Here is a 22,787-nt window from a genome sequence, read left to right as displayed (position 1 = left end):
ATGTATGTATGTATGCATGTATATATCTCCTGACTGGTATTTTTCCACTTCAAATTAGAGTAAGGGACCCATACACATGGGTTTTCCCTTATTTCTCCCAGCCAAGCTTTTTTTTCCCCTTTTAAATAACTTTATATTCTTTACGTTCCCCAAGTGAATAGTCTGGGCCAAATAAGGTTTTGTTATGATACACCTACCCCAGCATCCTCTCGAGGTTTTTTCTTGATGGGGAAGAGTACCGTGTGAGGAATCTGAGGAATTGTAAACATTTGTGACAACATTATATTAAAATTGTCAGGAGACTAATTCGTCCAAAGTTCCACCAGCTGGGACAGCCACCTCATCACTGGGTACGTGAATAAGTGCAATCAGGAAACCACTTGTGTCTGTGTATTGTCTGGAATCCCAGAGGCGGGGTGGGGGGGGTGTCTTACTACATACCCACAGATCTCTTTTCACTTGGATAATAGGAACAAGTCTACTGATGAGAATTCACCAGAGTATTTTAAATAATACGTTATAGAAGTAGATTTTTTTTTACAAGGCATGATAAAATAAAAATTTTAAAAAGCAATGTTTGTTTAAAAATTCTTAAGGAATTCTTAAGGAAGCTCCACCTGCCCACTTTGGAGTGCCACCAAGTTACTAAAGCCCTATTAAACATTAGTGAGGTCATTTCCAGGTCTTCCCTGATCCTAAAATTAAGCCATAGATTTGATTATGAAAATCCAATTGCCCTACACGTTTTCCCAGTCGTTTATTTGAGCTGAATAATTTCTTTAAATACACATGTTTATTCAGCACTCATGAAAAATGGAACACCCAGATTCCTGAGCCTCGGCTTCTCATTGTCCCTCTAGCAGTTTTGGAAGCAGCGGTGATGGCTGCTGCCCTCTAGGAGTCATTGCCCTCTGACCCCAGAACTAGGACACGAGGTGCATCCTCCTGTGCCATCACCCGGCCGAGCTGCTGTGCAGTCCAGGAGAGAGCTGGGTCAGGCATGTGGGTGAAGAAAGCCATCAATTAGCATGAGGAGCACAGCTGGATGCAGCTGCTGGGGAGAGTTTGCTTTGGGTCCTCAGATCCCGCTTGTACCAGGAACATTCCACAGGGCTACTCTCCCTGGGTTTTACTGAAGAGAAAAACACCACAATTCCCCCATGCCTTTTGGTGCTCTGGTGCTCACAGATTAGGCCTAGACATTAGTCCTGAGTCTCTCACCTTGTGGGTCCATCTATCAGCAAATGCACTGCCTGCAGGTGAGGTTTGCTCTGCTGCAATTGCACTGGGAGAGCACAACTAGGCACAGCCTTTCCAGCACTTACTCCCTTACTGCTGCCAGACTACACCTGCGTATCTAGTTTTATGTTTCAGTAGAGCAGTTCAAAGGGGGAAAAAAAGTATATTAGGAAAAAAGAACAATGGAAAAAATACAGTTCTTGGCTTTCTTTCTGCTTTTAGTAAAATAGCTAAGAGAAGACATGGTGATGTAGATGAACTAATGTAATATATAAAACACCAGTGAAGTGTGAAAAGTACAGCAAATTAGAAAAGTATTTAGTATTGTTATTAATCCTCTATACCAATAGAAAATAAATAAAAATATGAAACTCTGACTTCATCAAGAAAAATCAGCATTGAAAAAAGGAAAAGTAGAAAAGCAGAAGTACAAAGAGGTTAAAATAATTTTTTCAAATGACTGAAGATATTGCTGTTTTCTTACTGCCTTGGGCAAATGGTAATATGGATCATCTAATAAACAACTGGGACATTTCTTCACAAATGAAGATTTATAATACCCATTGCAGACAATCCTGAGAAGGTTAAGAGATGACTCTCATTTGAAGCAATAATTTGATAAGTTTTAAAGTAACATTCACAATACTATTAAATAGTTGCTTCTAATGCATAAGGACAGTTTATATATTTTTCCAAAATCCATATATATGGTTCTTCCTCTGTACTTGCTAGCCTGAAATATATAGCCACCATGTGCTGCTGATATTGCTGGATATCTTTGGAAAGTAGGGGCGAATGAGAGCATGGTTACATTAATGGGTGTGATAATCTCTTGATTTTCTTCTGAGCATCAGCATACTATCTCAAACAAGTCTTCTAAGAATACAATAAAAATCTATTATTAACCAATTTGAAATATGAAGATTCATTTTCCTTACATCTACATTCTTTCCTTGGAAAGGTAGAGGTCATAAATTTCAATTTTCTGTTGTGCTACAGCACATACTAAAGAATATTCTGATACAAAACCCCATGAGTTCTGATAATATACAACACCCATTAATGTAATTATCCTCCTATTTACTCTTCCTTTCCACAAAGGTTAATCAGTATCATCAGTATTAGTATGAGAAAATAATGAATTAAAAATCTCTAGGTAAGTATGTGTATTTCACCCTAACATACAAATATTTGCACATAGTATTTATTGCACTTTTAATTTTTACACTCCCAGGTGCCCCATGAACCACTGATATACAGATGCTTGGCATACCCAAAATGAAAACTCAGCTTTCCAAATGCTCTCTGCTTTACCTGCTAACAATTCTGCGTTTCACTTGAACAAGAGCTGTGGCTTTTAGGAATCATTCTGACCTGAAGTTATTGACATTTTCAACAAACCAAACCTGTATCACACCCCAGATTGAAGTACTCAAAAATCAGAAGTTGAGATCAACCAACTAACAAGGCCAAACGAGAATTTACTTTGCATTATGACCAGTCTAAATTGATAGAATCTGATACCTTGAAGGATCTATTCTGCTCAGTTCATGTCTGGTTATTTTGCTGCTATTTTATTACGCATAAAAGCAAAAAATTCAGGACCTTAGTTCCACCTTCAGCACTTGGGTAAGCAGTAGGTAAAAACTTGACCTTCCCCACTCTCCTGCTATCCCCTGACATACCAGTGCTATTTAAACCACTAGAAATTACCTACTGACTTCTTACCATGCACAGGAACAGTAAACCTTTTTCTATGGATTCATGGCCTCATTTCCAAAACCTTATTCCTCTCACAGATAAACATTCCTCTGGCTCTGATTTTTCCTCTCAAGAGGAGATCCTGGACAAGATAGATATTAGCCCAGTTTTCCACAAACATGTTTAACAATTAAATGGTTAGTATCACTGATATTTATATTATTTCTACTCTGCCTTGCAGATATCTGTGCCTGAGACAAATCCTGTAGCCATTGGTGTGAGCAGCCCCATCTCACCAAACCAAGGACCTAATTTACAGAGGCTAATTGGATATAACACTGAAGTTAATACCTATCACCTGAAAGCCATAGATGGAATATTTTTAAGCTCAGGACTCTAAGAAAGGCAATATGAAGAATGCATCTTCTTGAGAAGAATATCTGCTATTTCTATTCATGTTTGTTCTGTCACACAGCTCTCCTCATAGTATTCCAGTGTTGTATCCTTATTTTTCTCTATTTGTCACTCTTAACACTGATGTTTTCTGACTCTGAGGAAGGGATCTGGAAATGATGACATTAAGATGTGTACCTACTGAAAGAAGAAGAGGGATATATGGCTGCTGTGAGGCAAGACTTCCAATTCTCTGTAGCATCCTAGCTATAAGCAATCTCCTGGCAGCATATTCCATCTTTCTCTCTGAGTCCACAGAAACAGATCTGGAGCCTCAGCTATGAAGTTTAAATAGTTTTTTTTGAGACCTGGAGGCACTTTATGTTCTCTCCAGAGGGTCTGATCTTGTTCCCACAGCTATGAGTAAGAGGAGGCCAATACATCTAGCACTAAATTGCAAACAATTCTCAGGATCTACTCGCAGCTCAGCAGGTCAAAATGAGCTGAGGAAACAGTTTTGACAAGTACTTCTGGATTAAGTTTTAAGCAATCAGTATCTGGTTAGGACAGGAATGGCTCAGTATCCTGTAGAGGAAAACAGCTGACATGAGTGTAGTTTCAACTTTCCCTCTTTTAATCAGGCTTTCTAATGTTCTGCCAATTCACTCCTGTTCTGCCCTCGATAAGGCAATGCTGCTCAGCTACGGGAACTGACTGTTCAAAAATGCAAAGCTTAAACAGCCTCCCATCTTTTCCTGTAGATTATTTCTACAGTCAAATTGCATTTTGTCACGCAAGCTTACATCTTCAATAAAGTTTGAATGGCAACATAAAGCTCTGTTTCTGCTCCATAGTCACATATATGTGTCTGCAGCATGAGTGAAAATTGAGTTAAATGTTCAGAAGTAAAAACAAATGAAGATGCTAATTTGTTGTGCTTATTTGAACTGTTTATTCCAAGAGCTGAACAAATGTTTACCAATTAGTGGTTAATTTTCTTTACATGGTAGAGCTTTAATTGAATGCAGTCTTGTTTCTTACTATTCTTATCTGCTTGCATTTCATTTCTATTTCATATGGGAGGCCTCATTGCACAAACTTACTGGATGACCTGTTCTCTCTCTGATTAATGCACATGCTAATTTAAACCAAGCTACAATGAGTATAAGCAAAAGGAGTTAAAAGAAGAGGAAAAAGGAAAAGAGAATGGGGAGTAATAACAATTGACTGCTAGGGCTGCACATATTAAATAAATGCACAACTTAAGGAGCTCAGATAATGTGTTTATTTAGAGTAATCCAGCAAGGACTGTGGAAAAACCACCACATATTTTGTCTGATGTATATTTTGCTTGAAATTTAAGAAAAAAAGCAATTTGCAAAATATTTTTCTCATACTTGTATAAGTTTCCCCTCTATGCTTCTAGTTCATAAGTACCTCTGTGAGACCTTGGAGAAGCTGTAGCTATGTACCACCACTGCCAATTTAGATCTCTTATCCAAGTGCAATGCCAGATTACTTTTCCCAGAACATGCAAGGCTCACTTCTTCACTGAGCACTACATCATCCCCAGAGGGTGCTTGTCTGCATTATACAGAGAACAGCCTATCTAGGAAAACGGATCTAATCAGTGAGGATGGAGAGGATGTATTGCACTACAGCAATAGCTTCAAGGAAGTGGTTTTTTAAGACTACTTAACTGACATTTTCTGCTATTCAGTTGGTCTATAATTAAATAAATGAAAAATGGATCTTAGATTTTTCATCTTTTAGATGAAAAAAAAAAAGTTGGTTTGTTTTTTTTTCATAGGAGGAGCCTTAGGTAAGTCAATTTAGCTTCATGTATTCCATAATAATTAATCTCTTAAGCACAAATTCTACTTCCATCCTACAATTGCTGGTCATTTAAGGAATATAATCTATAACCCTTACATCCAAACAATCAAATATGTAATCTATTTGCACATTAATGTCCTTCAATACTTTTTTGAGACTTTAACCAAAACCAGCTGACCTGGAAAAAGACATGGGTGGGAATATTCGTAATGTAAATGGGTAGTATCTTCAGACAGTATCAGTAGGAGAAAATTATTTTTTATTGTGACTTGAAGGCTAATCAGTACAATGAGTTCTTTCCTGGTGAGTTTGCCGTTTGGGAAAGACAGGAAGGAACATCTGGGAAAAGAGGCGTTTACTACACCCTGTCAACCTTAAGATAATAAAAAAGCACATTCCTTGTTTATTTGACTTGGTCCTCATTATCTTTAAACTACTGCAAGTGTCACACGGAAGATTTCTAAGCAGACAAATGAATTGTTAGTGCACTTTGAAGAAATTACTGAACAGCAGCAGTTTCTGAGGAATGCAAAACCTCCAGACCCACAACGTTGCTCAGCAGACCTGCGCCACCTATGGACGTTTCCAAAGGGAGCCGGTAGAACAGCTCAACTCGGTCACACAGCAGAAAAAGCACCTAAGGCTGCCTGTACCGAGCCCAAATCCTTGGAGCACATCCACTTTGGAACACAGTTCCATTTCCAGGGTGACTAAGCTGTACAATGAATTGATGGGATTTAAGCTCTTAGGGACAGGACCCATAAATGTGCTCTTAGATCTGCCCTTTCTTTAGCTGCTTCTAAAGTCTCCAGACCTGACACCTAAGCTTTGTATATAAACCTTTCTCTTTCCAGCTTTTTTTTTTTCCTTGATCCACTGTCATAGTCTGGCTTTCCAGCCTTGCTTTCTATGGGAAGGCTTGCTCAAAACAAGTATATTAATGTGAAAAGTGCCTGCATTCCCTTTGAAAATAAAGTTTAGGAAATCCACTTAGGCTTGCAATTCGAAACAGAGAAATGTTTAAATGCTTTTAAGAGAGCTGCAAATGTCTTCATGCCAAGGTGTACTTTATCTGGCACTTCAGAGGTTAGGTAGACCTTTAAAAGAGATATTGCCAAGTGCAGTCCCATTTAGGGCTGAAAAGCTGATGAGGAAATGACAGGTAAGTGATCTGGAGCTCTTTTCTACAGACCTCAGCAGATCCCTTAAAGTCCATGAACTTGGACTGCCTGCCATCATCAGAGACATTCCTATAGGGGGCAGCATAGGCAGGACTCTAGAACAGGGAAATGCATCTGTACCTGTGCCTAGAGATGAAGGCCAGAGCAAAGGCTTTCTGATCTACTCTTTCTCATACACACCATCAATGAGTCCAAACAGACTAAAAATTTTGGAGTCACATAATAACAATTGCTTCAGATTCACAGTCCTCTATTAGCAAAGGATCCATGGCATTTAGAAACTTAAACAGCTTGATTTAAATTTACTTCTATGAATTTGAATAAAGGAGGGAAAAGTGAGGAACCTGACAAAAGCAGTATTCCTCTAAATGTACATTGCATTATGAAATAAAGAGAAAGGAGAAAAGTCATAACTGAAAGATAAGCTGAAATCACTCCCAACCTGACCTCCACTCCATTTCAGCACAAACAGTTCCAACACACAGGGCTTCATATGGCTAATGATGTAATATAGGTCAGGCTAACATACATTGAAGTAATGTAGAAATATGAATATAAATTTGGTGTACTCTGTAAAGCCAAAGGTTGACCAGTATCCCGTTTTCAATAGAAAGAGGAGGTTTAGGGAAAGAACACAAGAACAAAGCAAGCAGGAATTATTGATTACTTAATTAATACTGTTACTTATTTTCAGTATGTTCTCCATCTTCTGCCAATCTGTACTTTAGAATGTTCTGAACCAAAGGGTGCCTTCCCATCTTTGTGGCTGGTGTTTCCCTTCTGTAGTTTTTCCTTCATACAGCATTCTTAACCCACCTTATGACTTCTGCACTGACCCTGGATGATGAGCTCTGTAGCTGGGAGCCAGGCAATAGTGAGGACTATACATGGGGACTAGAGGGTTATTTAAACCATCTACCTTTGTGAAAATCCTTGTGATGAAGGAAAAAAAAATTATTTCATTATAATCTTATCAGTAAATTACAAATGCACGCTCTGTAGCTAAAGGATTAACTTGAGGATTAATTACAATACCAGCTTTCTGCTTTTCACAATGCTGCCTTCTTTTGCAAACCTATTCAGTATTGTGCTCTGTGGGCCAAACTCTCTTCCCAGATATGTCTATAAATCCACTGAGACCAAACAAGCAAAAACAGAGTCTGGAGTGAAACAAGTCCATGCAAATTGCATTTTTTAACTTTTGTGTACTTTTCTGCCATTGGGATTGCTTTCCTTCTCTTCTCGTAAGACTGTGCTTTTAGATCCACTATCAAATCCAGGGAAAGGAACTGAAAGCCTCTGGACTATGCAGCAGAGTCCCAGGGGATTTTTTTTATGACTCAGGAAGGATTTGAGACATCTCAAAAACAGGAGATGCTGCTGTCAGGGGATGGTGGGAAGCAGAAGAGTCAGCCCTCGCAGAGGGGAAAACCCAGCTGCCTCCTGCCCAGCACCAGCCCCATCTCTTGCTGGCAGCAGTTTTCCAGGGAGCTGCCATTGGTCATCCTGAAGCACTGAGACTGAATTCCCTAGAGAAACATTGTACTTAACAACATATTTTTGTGTGGGAATTATATACACTACTTCCCTTTCTGATGCCTATCGCATATTTGAGCGGTCATTTGAAGTTACTGTGTTCTGTTTTGCTCCTCTTATCAAATCACAATATTAACATAACAAGGATAATTATAGATACCATAAATTAATAACAATACTCTCTGTTTGTTAAGCATCAAAGTACATTCTTTGATAGAGAACATAAGGAAAAGTCCCTGTCCCAAAAAGAAATATTTTTGTAGCTTCTTATAGACTCCCCTGGTTAGAGAAATGAATGGAGTGTTCAAAGGCAAGGTATTTCATGAAGATAGGCACTGATTTGCAATACCATATTGGATCACTTAACCAATTAATGTCCCATTTATCTTAGTAGGAAAATCACAAAAAGAGTTCCTGAAATATCTTGGAAACTCAGCTAAGTTTCAAAGCCTAATCAAATGGGTGCATCAGCTTGGATGTGATGGTATCAAAGCAGACACCTCTAGCAAGAGCCTGGTTGAAATGTCAGTGTTGCATGGAATCAGCTCTGCCTCTGGGCACTGTTTCTTTGGCTGAGCCATTCTCATGGTATACTTTGGGCATCCTCATCTCTGCCATGATGCTATTGCTTCTCTGTTTGCTGAGGCATATCTGATTGCCCATATGCATTTACTACTTTGTCTGATGTCTAGAATGTAAGTCTCTGGGTTAGAGGAACATTGTATTTTTGTGTACATATGGAGTCTTGCACAGAGGGATCCTGATCTGTGACCAAGGCACTGAGAGAATGCTAAAGAGAATTTCCAGCAAGAGCTCAGAAATACTCTGTCCCATAGATTTATATGCAGTACTCCTTGAGCAAAGGTGTAAGTGCACACAGGAGACATTTCTGCTAGCTAACAATGTTAAGCTTTCTGTACATACTAGCTTTGACTATGCAAGAGATCTCTGCTGAATATCCAGAACTGGATTTTTCAAAAAAAGAAATAGTATAATTAGTTGATTCTCATAATTTTGAAGAGTTCTCCTAGCACTGCATAGAAGTAAAATTAATTATGATTGCACTCAAAGAAGAGATTCATGGCCTGGACTGTTACCTGATGGCTACAAGATAAGCTGGATGTAAGCACTGCCCAGCACATGGCTTCTTGCAATTCAAATAAATACTTGGGTATCTTACATTGCAGTTTTGGAGGCACTTTGATTTTTTTCTTTTCTTTCTTTAACTGTTTTCTTTGTCTGTTCCTAACATTTTAAATTAAAGGGAATTGAACTTAGTTCAGCTTTAGGCTGCCCTGTAAAATAAAGATCATGAACAGAGATAAATGCATTCCAAAACAAGAGGAAAGGTGAATATTTTTGTTTTAACTTGAAGCATTAGTCTTTTTCAGACATTAAGGAATCTTTTCTATACAAACCCCAAATGTGAAAAATCAACCTTCCTTCTAAATATCAGAACTCTGTACATCTGATATGGATGCTTCCTTGTACGTTGTTTAGCAGAAACCAGTACTTGTGGGTACTAGTCAAGGGCTCAGGAGATACTTCCTGCTTACAAACCAATCTCATAAAGAAGCTGGTGCTTTTGTCCCTTAGCACAGCACTTCCAACATACCATTGTGAAGAGGTGATATATTAGGTTGCAAATGTCACAGATGGACACATCCTGCTAAGGGCTGAGACGAGATGCTCGGAGCATTCAAGTCCAGCTAATGTGCATCTCCTCACTTTCCCAGATGTCCCACTCTGCTTGCACATTAGGACAGCTGGTGAAGCAGTCACAGAAACCATGCCTGGATGGTCAAGCACAGAAACAAATTAGAGGCAGAGAGGAGCTGAGGAAATCAGTCACTGGAAAGCTGCACCAGAGTTTAACTCTCTGATTTCCAAACAGCACTTAAAGACCCAAAACTGCTGCTGAAAAATACAAGGGGATCACTCACACAACTGAAATTATTCATGTGCTCAGGGCAACAGTGGACCCTGTAAATTCCAGGCTCAAGAAGCACTTAAATATTAACATGGATATTTTCCCTTGTGTGACTTTTCAAAAGATCAGCTGGACAAATCCCTGCAAACCTACCAAAACTGTCTACCAGATGGCAGCCACTGATTAATTTGTCTTAACTTAAGCCAAAAAGGAAGAAAATGTGATGGGTGGAGCCGTAAAGACAAGCACAATCAACATCCGACCAAATAGGGTTTCCTGTCACCTTGGGAACGACACTGATTGGCACTGTGGTTTCCTGTGTACACGCTAAAGCCAGTAGCAACTGGAGTAACAAGAATAAATGCCAGATGAGAGACCTGGGAATACAACAAAATTATTATAAAATTCCTGCCTAAACCCCAGAGGACAGTAAAGGCAAAACCAAGGGTAAGCATAGACTGTATATGCTAAGCAGAGCATTCCCCTGTACATGAGAGCAGAAGGACATGAAGCTGCATCAGAAGAATTTCTCTAAGCAAGGGTAGGTTAATTTGCCTGAATTAACCACTCCCAAAAGTGAGAGTCATGTGCTTTGGAAAGCTTATTTCTTTGCAAGGGAAGAAAAAAGGGATGTAGGACAATTGAAAACAGAGACGGAAATAGGAGTGGAAACCTACCATCCACCCACAGTAATCTGAAGTAATTTTAAGACGTGCCACAGACAGGGAAATGGACTGTGGGTCTAAGTTTGGGCAATGGTACACAGTTATTTTTATTTATTAATTTAGATTACAACTCCCACAGAGATTTGCTTCAAAGAGCTCTAAACACAACCAAAACAGCTTCTCAACCAGCCAGGAGTCAAATAGTTAAAATATGGGTTTTAGAGGGTCTTTGTTAGGCTGGTGACTGAGTTCACTTCCTCTCCAGAGAAAGGGGACAATTCACATTCCTGCCCTCTTCCTACACTGCAGATAAGCAAAGACGTCTCTAATGGGTTGGACAGAACACACTTTCATGCAACTCAAAGATCTGGCACTTGCAGAAAGTTTTTAGAGTTACTGTGCACTCACAGATATGTTCCAGAAATGCAGGCTGGAGGCACAGCATTATTGTGTTGATGAATCTAGTGATGAATCCACATGCCAATACAGACCTCTATGGCACTGAGCAGGAGACTCTCGAAGCTGGATCCCACCTCATGCTCCCCATTACTTACAGTATTTTCTCCCACCTCAGTAGCCCAGGTAGCCCAAGGTCCTTGCCTTTACTCTTCATCCAAACTGCAGATGCCAGAAATCAGTGTGGCTTTCCAGCTAGTTGAGATGGCCTGAGAAGGAGGGAAGCCACAATGCAAGGGCTTCAGGGACACCCTGCACTGAAAAGACAATTACCTAAAAGGCAATAAGCAACTGCTTCAATCAGGACTGCTCCCCTAGTATCAGCTGCTACACCCACACTGCATACTTCATGTGCAAGCTACATCTTGAAAAAAACCCACACTGCCAGGAAAACAATCCTAGGCACTGAATGACAGTGCTACATATCAATCATTGCAGCCCTGGTTTGTTTTTAGCTGTTGACAACAAGAGCACTCCAAAGCAATTTATGGTTTGGGCATGATCACAGGCACAAACCATCCCCAGGAGGAAGTCTGTATCCAGGCCCTGCTTCTCTGGAGGCAAAGAGAGCTTAGCAGTATGGACACAAACCAATCTCTGCTACACAGCCTTAGTGCTATAAGTGTATCTGGGTATACTGAATTTATAAGTGGGCGCCCCACCCCTGGAGGTGTTCATGGTCAGGTTGGATGGGATTTTGAGCAACCTGACCAAGTGGAAGGTGACCCTGCTCATGGCAGTGGGGCTGGAACTAGATCTCTTTCAAAGTCCCTTCTAACCCAATCCATTTCATGATTCTATGATCTTACAGACCAAAATGGAATATAGGTGCCAAATGAGAGAAATGTATTTTTAGGTCTTTCAGAAAGTATGTGTGGGGGGTTGTAATTGTATTCTCTCATTCTTCTTAAATGATGTGAACAAATAGTAGCAAGTAGGACTTTTACTGCACCTCAGGTTAAGGTTCTTGTCTTTGCTACATCACTTCAGATGGACACAACATCCAGCCATCCTCAATCCAGTGGTTAGGAATATGTCTGGAGATTTATGTGCCATGCCCAAAGTGCTCTAAGGAGTTGGTAGAAGAGACAGATCAGAGCACAGAAATCCCTGCCTCCCCACCTCAAACTCAGTTTACTGATCCATGGTGCTTTGCAAATTCCTTCTGATAGGATATCACCATAAAACTATTCCACAGCTTGTACTTTCGTGTTGGCACATAGCTTTGCTTCAAACAATTACACTGACAATCCCTACAATTTAAATTAAGAATGTAGAAAGCATATTCAGCACCACACAATATGGAAAATTTATCCTCCAAATCTATGCAAAGCTACTTTATTTTAGCCAGGAAATCCAAGGCCCCTTTCTGTAAATATATTAAGTTCCCATGTTTGTGCAATAAACTATGAAATCTGGCATGTTTACAGTAGCCCAAGTGCAAGGTGCTACCCTCTGAGCATTACTTGAAATTATTACTCACAGTGGATGGTTTTGTAAAATGATAATGGATCAGCAACACCGTAACTATATTTGCAGCAACTGTGCTCTGTGATCTGAAAATCAGAACAGAGACAGAGGGAATTGCTGGAAATTTTTCTCATCTATTAGAGCAGCAATGTGATTGAACAGTGATATCCTGAGGTGCAGCTGAGGTTATATTAATAAAGAAAAGAGCACATCAGGTTCTTTACCCTGGCTCCAATGTTTCTTAAGAGGTTTTATTCAGTATACTGTATTGTTAAGATAATGATTCATTTTAATCAATACAGCCTTTCTAAAATAAGGAAAACAGGTATTAGAGTTAGTTTTTGTGGTATTTGTCATCCACAGTATTTGTCATCCAGATGGCAATTTACACTGTACAGAAATTGCCTAAGAGGCTGAAGCTACAGTTTAATAAGTTGTGTCTATGCAGAATGACTAATAAAAGAAAGTAATTTTCAATATTAAGAGCAAATTTTTTCCACCTCCAAACCTGAAGTCTATATTATACAAGATTTTCTTTGTAGAGGTATAAAATACAAGATGTTTCTGAGGAATGATGCTGAAGACAGAAAGTGAATAATAATTGCTCTTATTTGTGTGTGCACCTTTTGCTAATACATTCCTGTTTAAAAATTTACCTTTTGGCAATATCTATGAATTCCATAGATTTCTATAGGTTATCTGAATCTTTTTTTTTTTTAGATTAGAAAGAAATAGATTGCCTTTCTTTCCCACTAGAATATCTCTCTTTCTCATATTACAAGGAAGTGGACAGAGATGAGCACTTAGCATTATAATGCACGTTATATTAACTTTTGCTTCATTGTACTTACATGGAGCTATACTCACTGCATGTCTACTGAACCATTCTTAGAGCCACAGAGATAATTCTGCTGCCAGTTTACAGGGATCTTCAGGATGGTAAGAGAAATCTCACTGGGAGAGTCTATCAACCCTGGCATAAGATTTTTACAGTATGGCTCTGCTTTGTGGGGAAAAGTAGCATCACACAGAGTTCTCACAGTCAGAGTTCAAGCCAAATTTCACTCATCTGTTATGTTTGTAGAGAGCATTAATTGATTGATTCAGGTGATTGTCTCCATACTGTTCTCTAGTCTGATGCCTACTGATTTTCTGTAGAGGTTGCAGAATTGGTTGCACATTCTACTGAATGATGCCTGTGAGCAGCCCTCTCCCCTCCAAGTTTTGCTCTTGCTGGCTCTTCCCTTTCACAGAGTATCTTCTAATTTTCCTGTGTCACAGCTGTGCCTCCATACCATTGCATAATTATTTTATTTCACATTTAAAAATTATTTATTATTTCACTTATTTGACAGCTTTTTGCTTTATTTGCCAAACTGTTTTTCTATTATCATCTTCATTCTCTTGTGTATATTTGCAGAGAAAAATAATCAGCACAAGGCAAATACTATCTGTTCTGAATAAGAGTCCTGCAAACCCCTGGCATCCTGATAGTGAACATGAGCAGCTCTTCCTTTTAGACAGAATAATTTTCTGATGAATATGTAATAGAATAAGAAAACACAGAGCTGTGATTTTTCCCTCTGATTATTAAAATATAATAGCCAGTGCTAGGGCTTTGTGGCTAGAATGGAATACAAATGCTTGAGAAATTTTTCCAAAGCAGCTAGTTTTCAACACACAGTAGAGGAGACATTTCCCACATTTTCTTTTCTTCCATGTATCTTTGCACAGTAACTAATTTGAACAAAACATCATACTGTCCACTAGTTAGTTGAAATGCAGTTGTCTTAGTCACAAATAACACTGGAACAACAACTCACAGCTGCAGTGGCCACAGAAAATGTAAACCCTGCTGTAATACTGTGCTGGTGTGGCAACATTTACACTTATATCTACCATGGTTGTGATTTAACAACTCACTGCTTATACTAAGAATTTTCAATGCTTGATATGTCAGAATGAAATTTAAAATACCACATTCCACTTCACCAGATTCTGCTTTTGGCTGGGACCATTCATATCAACATGAATTTTGGGCCAAGAAATAGAATAAAAGGAAACCTTACTCCGCTGAAAGAAGAGTATATATTATTCATATAAAGCTATAAAAGCCTAAGTAGAAAAGTAAACACTGATGCAATATTCATAGATGTGCTCACTGAAGAGAAAACAATTATTTGCATCCAAAAGTCAGGCGTCGGCTCTGTGATATTGTGACAGCTCATCACTGAAGACACCCACAGGAGAACAGCAGCTCTCCTGCTCCTTTGGTCATTATCAGAGCAATGTGGGTTGCCAGTGGAGAAGGTCTTGGCTGCAAAGGAGCAGCAGTTGTGAGCACACGAAAAGAGAGCAACTGCAAAGCATTCTGCACTGAATGATCCAGAGGATACACAGAGGTTGTGAAGAAATAGCCTTTCACTGGCCTGCCTCAGTAATTGTAATAGAAAGGGGCAAGTGCCTCTGTTCTGACAGCCCTGTCACCTCCACACTTTCAGTCCACCCTCTGCTCTTGGCCCCCACTGTTCCACCCCTTTCCAAACTACATGCTGCATGTGAGCACACATCCCTGAGCAGCATGTAGGAAAATCATAGAATCAGAATAGTTTGAGTTGGAAAAGACCTTTAAAAGTCATCTAGTCCCACTCACTTTCCATGGATAAAGAAAAGCTTCAATTAGAATAGGTTGTTTAGAGCCTCATTCAACCTGACCTCAAATGCCCAAAAACTACTTCCTCATATCTAATCTAAACCTCGCCTCCTTCAGTTTGAAGCCATTACCCCTTATCCCATAGCAACACGCCCTAAGAGAAAGTTTGCCCTCATCATTTTTATAGGCCTCCTTCAAAGATCAAAAGGCTGCAATAAGGTCTCCCCAGAGCCTTCTCTTCTCCAGCCTGAACAATCCCAACTCTCTCAGCCTGTCCTCATAGGAGAGGTGCTGCAGCCGTCTGACAACTTCATGACCTTCCTTGCTCCAGCAGGTCAACATCCTTCTCATGTTGGGGGCACTGGATGCAGTACTCCAGGTGGAGTCTCATGAGAGCGGACCACGGGAGCAGAATCACCTCCTGCGGCCACTGGACCGGTTAATCCCGACTGTGCGAGCCTCTCCCCTGCTGCAAGAGCTAGAGCCGAGGGATAAGAGTGCTGCCTGCCGGCTCTAGGTGTCACTGTCCCCGCACTCTCAGACAGCCGCATCCAGCGGGGCGCCGGGCACCGCTGCCTGTGCATATGCGTAGGCGGCATAAAAACTGCGGCATCCCACACTTTTGATAGTGCAAATAATCTGCCGGGAAGCTGTGTCTTATAGAAATAGCTGAGTAAGAACATTTCCAGATACACAGAAAAATATGTTCATGGACTTGGCTCTAGTATTCAGAAGCACAATATGTTTTAAGAAGCTGGACAAATTCCCAGAAATAATTTTTATCCATGTACAGTAGTCCATTAACAATTTGTTTGCCTCTGCACTGGTCAATGCTATTCCAAATAAAAATGGAAAAGTTCAGAGAGCCAGAGGCTGATTTGGTGCTTTGTGAGAACTCAGTTCTATATTTTTGCATTTAGATCATAGAACCATAGAATAGTTTGGGATGGAAGGGACCTTTAAAGGTCACATAGTCCCATTCCTGTGCCATGGGCAGAGACAGCTTCAATTAGATCAGGTTGCTCAGAGCCCTCTCCAACCTGACCATGAATGTTTCCAGAGATGGGGCCCTGGAAACCATCAGCCACCTCCCTGGGCACACTGTGCCAGTGTTTCATTCTCATTGCAAAAAAAGGTCTTCCTTATATCTAATCTAAATCTACCCTCCTTTAGTTTAAAATCATTACCTGTTGTCCTGTCAAGGGTATGTTTGTCAAAGCAGCACCTAGTGTGCAAAGCAAAGAGAACTTGAGAGGCAGGCACAGAATCATGGAATAGTTCGGCCTAGAAGGGATCTTGTAAGGTCCTCTAATCAAACCCCCCTGCAATGAGCAGGAACATCTTCAACTAGATCAGGTTGCATTATTCAATTTTTCTGTCCCATCCTTCTGAGAGATTGTCACAAACTTCCCACCTAGATGGCTATGCACAGCTCACTATCTGCTCAAAGAGAAATCAATGAACCATGGCCCAAACCAGGGACAGTTTGGTCTGGATCATTTTAGGCATTTCATGACTACAGATCACTCTTAAGGAATCAAAACAGGGAGTAGTCTGGATAGTTAGAAAATACTGCTCAGGAACCATTGTCAAGCCATGTGACCAAAGGAATCTCCATGCTAAATTTGTCAAGGAGCCCCCATATCCACTCTAGCCTGCCAAGAGCTTCTTCCCATGGCAGAAACCAAAATCAGCATAGCAAAAATTATTGAAAGGGTGCCCCAAAGCTGTGCTATAAGCAGGACGGGACCTTCAGGTTTGATTCACTCCAGAAGAAGGGCTGCCAGTAGACTGTTTTGAGCATGGTTTGCTGCTCCTTGCAGTGGGCAGATTATGCTGTAAGGTCCACTTCTCCCACATGTAATGAGGATGGCCCAAGGGTGCCTAGTGCAAGGGTTTTTTGAGGCAGAAAGGTGGAGAGGAGTTTTAAACTGACCACTTACCTAGTCACTAGATTATATCTGAGGCAGGATGTGTCAGTGCGTTATTACTTTTTGCTTCCAACACTGCTGAGTGTTAGAATACATACAAATTTGTTCATAGTAAAGGTTATAGTAAATAAACAAGAAATAGACATAAAAATAGCTGCTTATGTCAGAAGATAAACTATTCCCTAAAGTTCTCTCCCTCATATCCCCAGACCTTTGTACACTGAGCTTGAAATAAACTTAAACCACCATTTCTTAGGAGTGGACTTGGGCTGATAGAGTCTGTGTTAAACATGGCAAAAAAGAACTGCACAATGGGATGTTGTCACAATGGATTTCACTTTTTCACAACAGTCTATTAGTGTTCTTTTACAGTAGAAACTGAAGTGCTCAATTCCTTCAACTTCTTTTTCCTTAGTAATAACCTAAATGTCTGGTTTATTTGGTCAAACATCAGGTTTAGTTTTCTCTTTTGTATCTCAGCTTTCCATTTTGTCATATCTGACTCAGAACTTTGTCCTTCCCAAGGATGCAATTAGGTTTAGCAGAATTGAATGCAAAGTTCCTATCTGTGGTGGAAATTAACATCCTAAATCAATTGTTTTTACTTTCTTTGTTTGAGAAATGGAAAAGTTTCTTCTCCTTATGTACAAAAAGTTTCTTGTCCTTAGGTACAAAATCCTTCTACAAATTCTCTTCCCTCAATTCCTCTCAACTATTGCATATGCTATGTTAGGTACTAAGTATTATAAATTAGCTATGTGATTCCCATGCTTGTGGGCTTTATTTTTAGAGTCTTGTGGAATGACAGAAACTATCAAAATGTATTTACTTGCTTCCTCCATTCCTTTTTTTTTTTTCTGCTGTGATATCACTACATATTTTATGACAGCTCTGCCTTTAAGCCTCTTTTACTCACAGAAGAATCAATCCCCCTCCCCAGGTTCTGTCTGTCATAAATCCATTGATAAAATCTCTGCCATTGAATCCCCATGGCTGAAGCTGAATGAGGGTTACAGCTCAGATGAGAGTCCTCACAGATGATGCTCTGCTTGGTCTCCACATGGCATCTGTTCTTTCATTTATCGTCTGTGCCGGGGCAGGAGAGTTCAGTTGCACAGCTGCATGCTATGTGAGCTATTTCAGAGCACTGATGCTTTATGAAAGCAGCCTGCAGCCATCAGACAAGAAATTATACAGGTTTCTAACAGAGGAGAGACAGATGTCAGTGTGCATTCTCCTGTGGGAAGAATAACTAGTTTTATAAAAAGAGCACTGGCCCAGTTTTTGAAAGGTACAATGAGTGGCAGGGTTTGGTGCCCAAGTATTTCTGAGGAACTGCACACAAGAGTTGGTTTCATTACTCATCACTTCTTCCTTTTGGTAAAGCCTGTTGACTTTGTACTATATCCTGACCATCATGGAAAGCTGCATTTAAGAAAAAAATGTATCTAAAAGTGATAATGGAAACACTGTATGAGATTGCTAAATGCACTCGGTGTAAATATTTCTTCTAAGCTTTCCAGGTGCTAGGGACTCCCTGAGAATGAGAATGTCCTTTGTTGACAATACATAACCAGCCCTTGAACTCTCTTCCACGATCTCCAGGCTCAAAACAGGCAAAAATCAATGAAAAATGAAAAAAATATTTCTTTGGAGTATGGGAAAAATATAGTCAGCAAAAAGAATGACACTAACGCTGTTAATCTCAGCCTAAACCTGAACATTTTCATATGACCTGAATATTTGGTCATATGTCAAGAAAAGGAAAGGAGAGAATACCTGTGAGATAGATGTTAACGCACCAAAATCCCACTCCTCAGATGTCCATATGGCAAAGTCTCCCATTCATTGACAAAAAAGAAACATATGAAATCATGAAGCATAAGCATAAAAAAGCAGAATAAATCCTGAGCACACCAGGCACCATCCTACCTTTCCTGGAGTCCCACAGGTTTCATTCTGAAAGGAGATGGACTGGCACACAGGGGAGGTTTGAGCTCAGGAACACATTGGCCTTGAGAGTCTACTACAACATTGATAACCTTTGGAGCCTGTTGAGGCTGGACCATGCTGTTGGAGGTCTTATACTCAGTCTGAGATGTCTGCAGGGGAAGGGGTGAGAGGTGGATCTCCTGCTTCTTTTCCTTCTCTTGCCTTAGTGACAACTGGATCTTCTCCTTTAATCTGTACAGAACCTACAGAAATAAAGAGGACAGATCAATCTCAATTGCCTGGTAAACAAGGCAAGAAAGGTATCACAAATGCTGGATAAGATTGTTATACATGGCATTCATTCCTAGAAGGTAAGTCACAAGTTGTGTTACACAGCATTTCCCACAACAAAATAAATATTTCCATTACATAAACTGCAGAGTGCACACGTGGGCAATAGAGATTTTAACAGTTCTTACTGTGAGTCAGTACTTATTTGTAATACCTGCAGTAGTATTATTAAAAGAGCAAATAACACAGAATGGAAATTAGTTACAGAAGACATTGTGAGGAAAGAAATACTGGTAGAGTAACTGTAGAAGAAATTTTAAGCATTTTAACATAAGAAAGACAATGGCACAAAATAAAATAGATGTTTAGGACTTAGCCAGATACAAGTCTCTAATTACAACAGCCTCAATTTTTTTTTAGAGCAGATGTTCCTAAAAGCCCTTACTCATCTGGCATGGAGCTGATGGTTGAACAGACTAACTTCACTAGGTCACTTTGGTAACAGAAGGCTGCTATTACTCTAAAATACTCCTCCAGGTAGTGATAGGCTCCAATATCCTCAGAGAAACATTAACTATTCTGAAATAAAGCTGAAGTGATGAGTGGTCAATGAAGATACTTAACCATCTGTTCAGAAAAGTGTGCTTTATAATCACCAAGAAATTGACTTCTGAACACACTGTAATACCAGGATTATCTGTCCACATATTGCTTATGAATGTGGACATCCAGTATGTGCAACAAAAGCAGAAGTTGTACTGATCTTCTTCCATCAAACTCTACTGATGCTGCTGAACCCTGGCTTGGTGAGGGCAGGCAGGTAGCTTATGTTCAGTAATGTCACTCCAGAGGTACCCATGTTACACCTGTTTAACACATCTTATTTCTTTGGAGGGCAATGCAAAAAACAATTTCGGAGCCATAGCTATTCAATTTTCAAAACATGCCTTACAAGTTATGAAATTTATGAGAATTGTAAATATTGTGTGTGGAGATGGAAGGCACACAGTTTTTTGAGGGTGTCTGTAGGTACCCTTGTACTTTCCACTTTGGTTTATCTGTTCCTGTAAAGCATTTGATTTGGATCCTTAAGTAAGACAAAACCTAAACCAGAGCATTTTTTTTTCTCTGCAAGTCAGAAGTTCTTTGACAGCTGTTGCCCCTGCTAGCACCACATAAAAATCTATCACTCCCTAGCTTTCCAGTGATGACTAGATACATCTGATGGGTTTGTTTGTTCAAGGATTAGCAATAGAGGTTTAGCTGGGAAATGACCTAATGTCATTAGCAATACACATGTTAAACAAGACTTAGCTAGGTAAACCTTCATTCTGAAGGGTTTAGAATTACTAGGATAAGATCTCTTCCCCATAATTTTGCAGAAAAATAAGCCCTCTCGGGGGTACCTGTGAAGCAAGGGCACTGGTACCAATAAAAAAAAAAAGAGGGACTTGAAATATTTTAACTGTCTTTTTCTCCAGTGAGTGCTTTCAGCTAATTTGTTTCTGATAACCAGCAGATAAACAGCTCAGAGATTCATGGCCATGACAATGCTCACCATACCTTCTTGTCACTAATATGTTTTGACATAGTTTCACTCCCTGGGGACCTAAGGAATTATGGTTTTGACTTCTAAAATGTGGACAAGTATTATTTAATATACTATTTAATAATCTATTATTAAGACCCTAGGAAAGAAAGATAGCTTGACCCTAGCAGAAACCAAAAAAAAAATCTAACCAACAACTTTTGATCTAAGCACTTACACTTTTCCTCAGAAAAGTGTTACAGGGCTATAACAGTTTTAATGAAGGTAAAGTAAAAAAAAACAGAAATGGCAAAAATATAGTGACAATCCAATCTGCCACTCTGATACACATTAAAGGAGCTGTTTGTTAGCTTTACAGATTGCACATATCCATATATTATCAGATCCTGGCAAAATCTGAGACAGTGTCCATTTGCACAGTCTAAACAGTAGCACATGCAAAGATACAGGTTGGACCTGGGAGGAACAGAAAGGGGAACGTCTGCAGAAAAGACCACAGCATAATAGCAATTCCATCTGGAAGGAATTCAAGGAGTCTACTAGTATTGACCTCTGCCCTAACCAGATCAGCTACACCCAAACTATTTCTGACAGATGTTTGCCTAAAATCTTAATGGGTGAAAACTCCCAAGCTTCCTCAAGCAATGCAATCCAGGATCTAGTGACACATATGATAGCAAAGATCTTTCTAATGAGTCAGCCAAATCACTGTGAAAATTCTTCTTCTTTTCCAGTCCCCAATGGAGAAAGTATTATCTTCTTCCTTACAACAGCCTTTGAAATCTTTCCATGTTTGAGAACTATCATGTTTGTGGTTGCTCCTTTTCCCTGTCATAAATAAACTAAATTATTTCATATCCTCTGTGTGTCTGATCACTCTTGCATCTCCTTCCTCCTATAATTGCCTGAAATTTTTCACAAATGTGGTAGAGAGAGACAATAGAAAATGAGTAAGACATGACAGTCAAATTACCATAGCAGAGCTGAATTCATAGAGATCATATCCTCATTTATATATCCCAGGGTAAGAAGTGTATTTTTGCAACATTGATGTTGCTTATCTCCTTATCTACTTCTGTGATACTGCTGGAACCTTTCCTACAGAACTGTTGTTTTTCCGCATATTTCCTACATTGTATTGATGCACGTGATTAGAGCTCTTGTCCCTGCCAAGCAGTATTCTTGTTCTTTCCCATCTTTTCTCTGGCACCCTAAGAACAGTTGAAGTTCTGATACTGTCATACAGATTGCCTACAATTTCCAATGTTGTTGATGCATTCCAGATAAATAATGAAAATATTGTGGGTACCAGGACAAGGACAGTCAGCATTTTTTATACTCTTCCAGTTAAATAGTCAGTAATGACCAAAATATCTCTTCTCCAAAACAGATGGTAGAGAAGAAGAGATTTCTAGAGTTATCCTCCTCTTTTTGTGTGAAATGGCATGGAGAGATGGAGACAACAAGAAAGTAGAAATTAAATAAAGCAACAATTTCCTGTGATAAAACAAGTGCTTTTCAAATCTTAGGGAGCGTTTAAAGATGAAATAACATTTTGTTATAAATTTTTGTGAACATTTGTATAGCTGAACATTTTTAATTACTTCAGATTAAACATGCTTTCCATCTTAAGGTTGTAAGTGGTTTAAGAAAATTAAATGTGTTTGAGAGCAGAATATCTTAAAAGATCCCAAGATACCGTGTATTCATAAATGCTGATAATTGTCAGAGAATTCAGTCAACACTTGTATGTGTACACTACAGAAGTATCACACAATTTAAAGAAGGAAAACATATAAGATACAACATTGGACAAAAATGCAAAAATTACCCTACAGAAGTCAGTAGTGGTATAGTGTTCTTCATCTTCTCTGTGACCATTGCACTTCTCATATTCAACATATTAGAATTGTGCCTAATGCTCAGAAACCTGGCCATTGAGCTCATACAATGTGAATGGAAAAGTTGCTCAAAAATATGATTATTCCTTCATGTACTTACTAGTTATTTCCGTTGAATATTTG

The 22,787-nt window shown here is 39.4% G+C and overlaps 1 protein-coding gene across 3 annotated transcripts in view; it reads right to left on the bottom strand.

Annotated features, from left to right (window-relative positions):
- PTPRR (protein tyrosine phosphatase receptor type R) overlaps positions 1–22,787 on the bottom strand; it is a 139,704-nt gene that overhangs the window by 34,033 nt on the left and 82,884 nt on the right. For all 3 annotated transcript variants that reach the window (XM_053977574.1, XM_053977575.1, XM_053977576.1), the window contains exon 6: positions 18,924–19,186. In XM_053977574.1, the coding sequence (XP_053833549.1) occupies positions 18,924–19,186 (263 nt within the window). The remainder of the gene's footprint in view (positions 1–18,923; positions 19,187–22,787) is intronic.

The sequence above is a fragment of the Vidua macroura genome, chromosome 5 (assembly GCF_024509145.1).
Source record: "Vidua macroura isolate BioBank_ID:100142 chromosome 5, ASM2450914v1, whole genome shotgun sequence".
Classification (NCBI taxonomy): Eukaryota; Metazoa; Chordata; class Aves; order Passeriformes; family Viduidae; genus Vidua; species Vidua macroura.
Note: the sequence above shows the minus strand (reverse complement) of the source record. Positions and strands in the feature narration are given on the sequence as shown.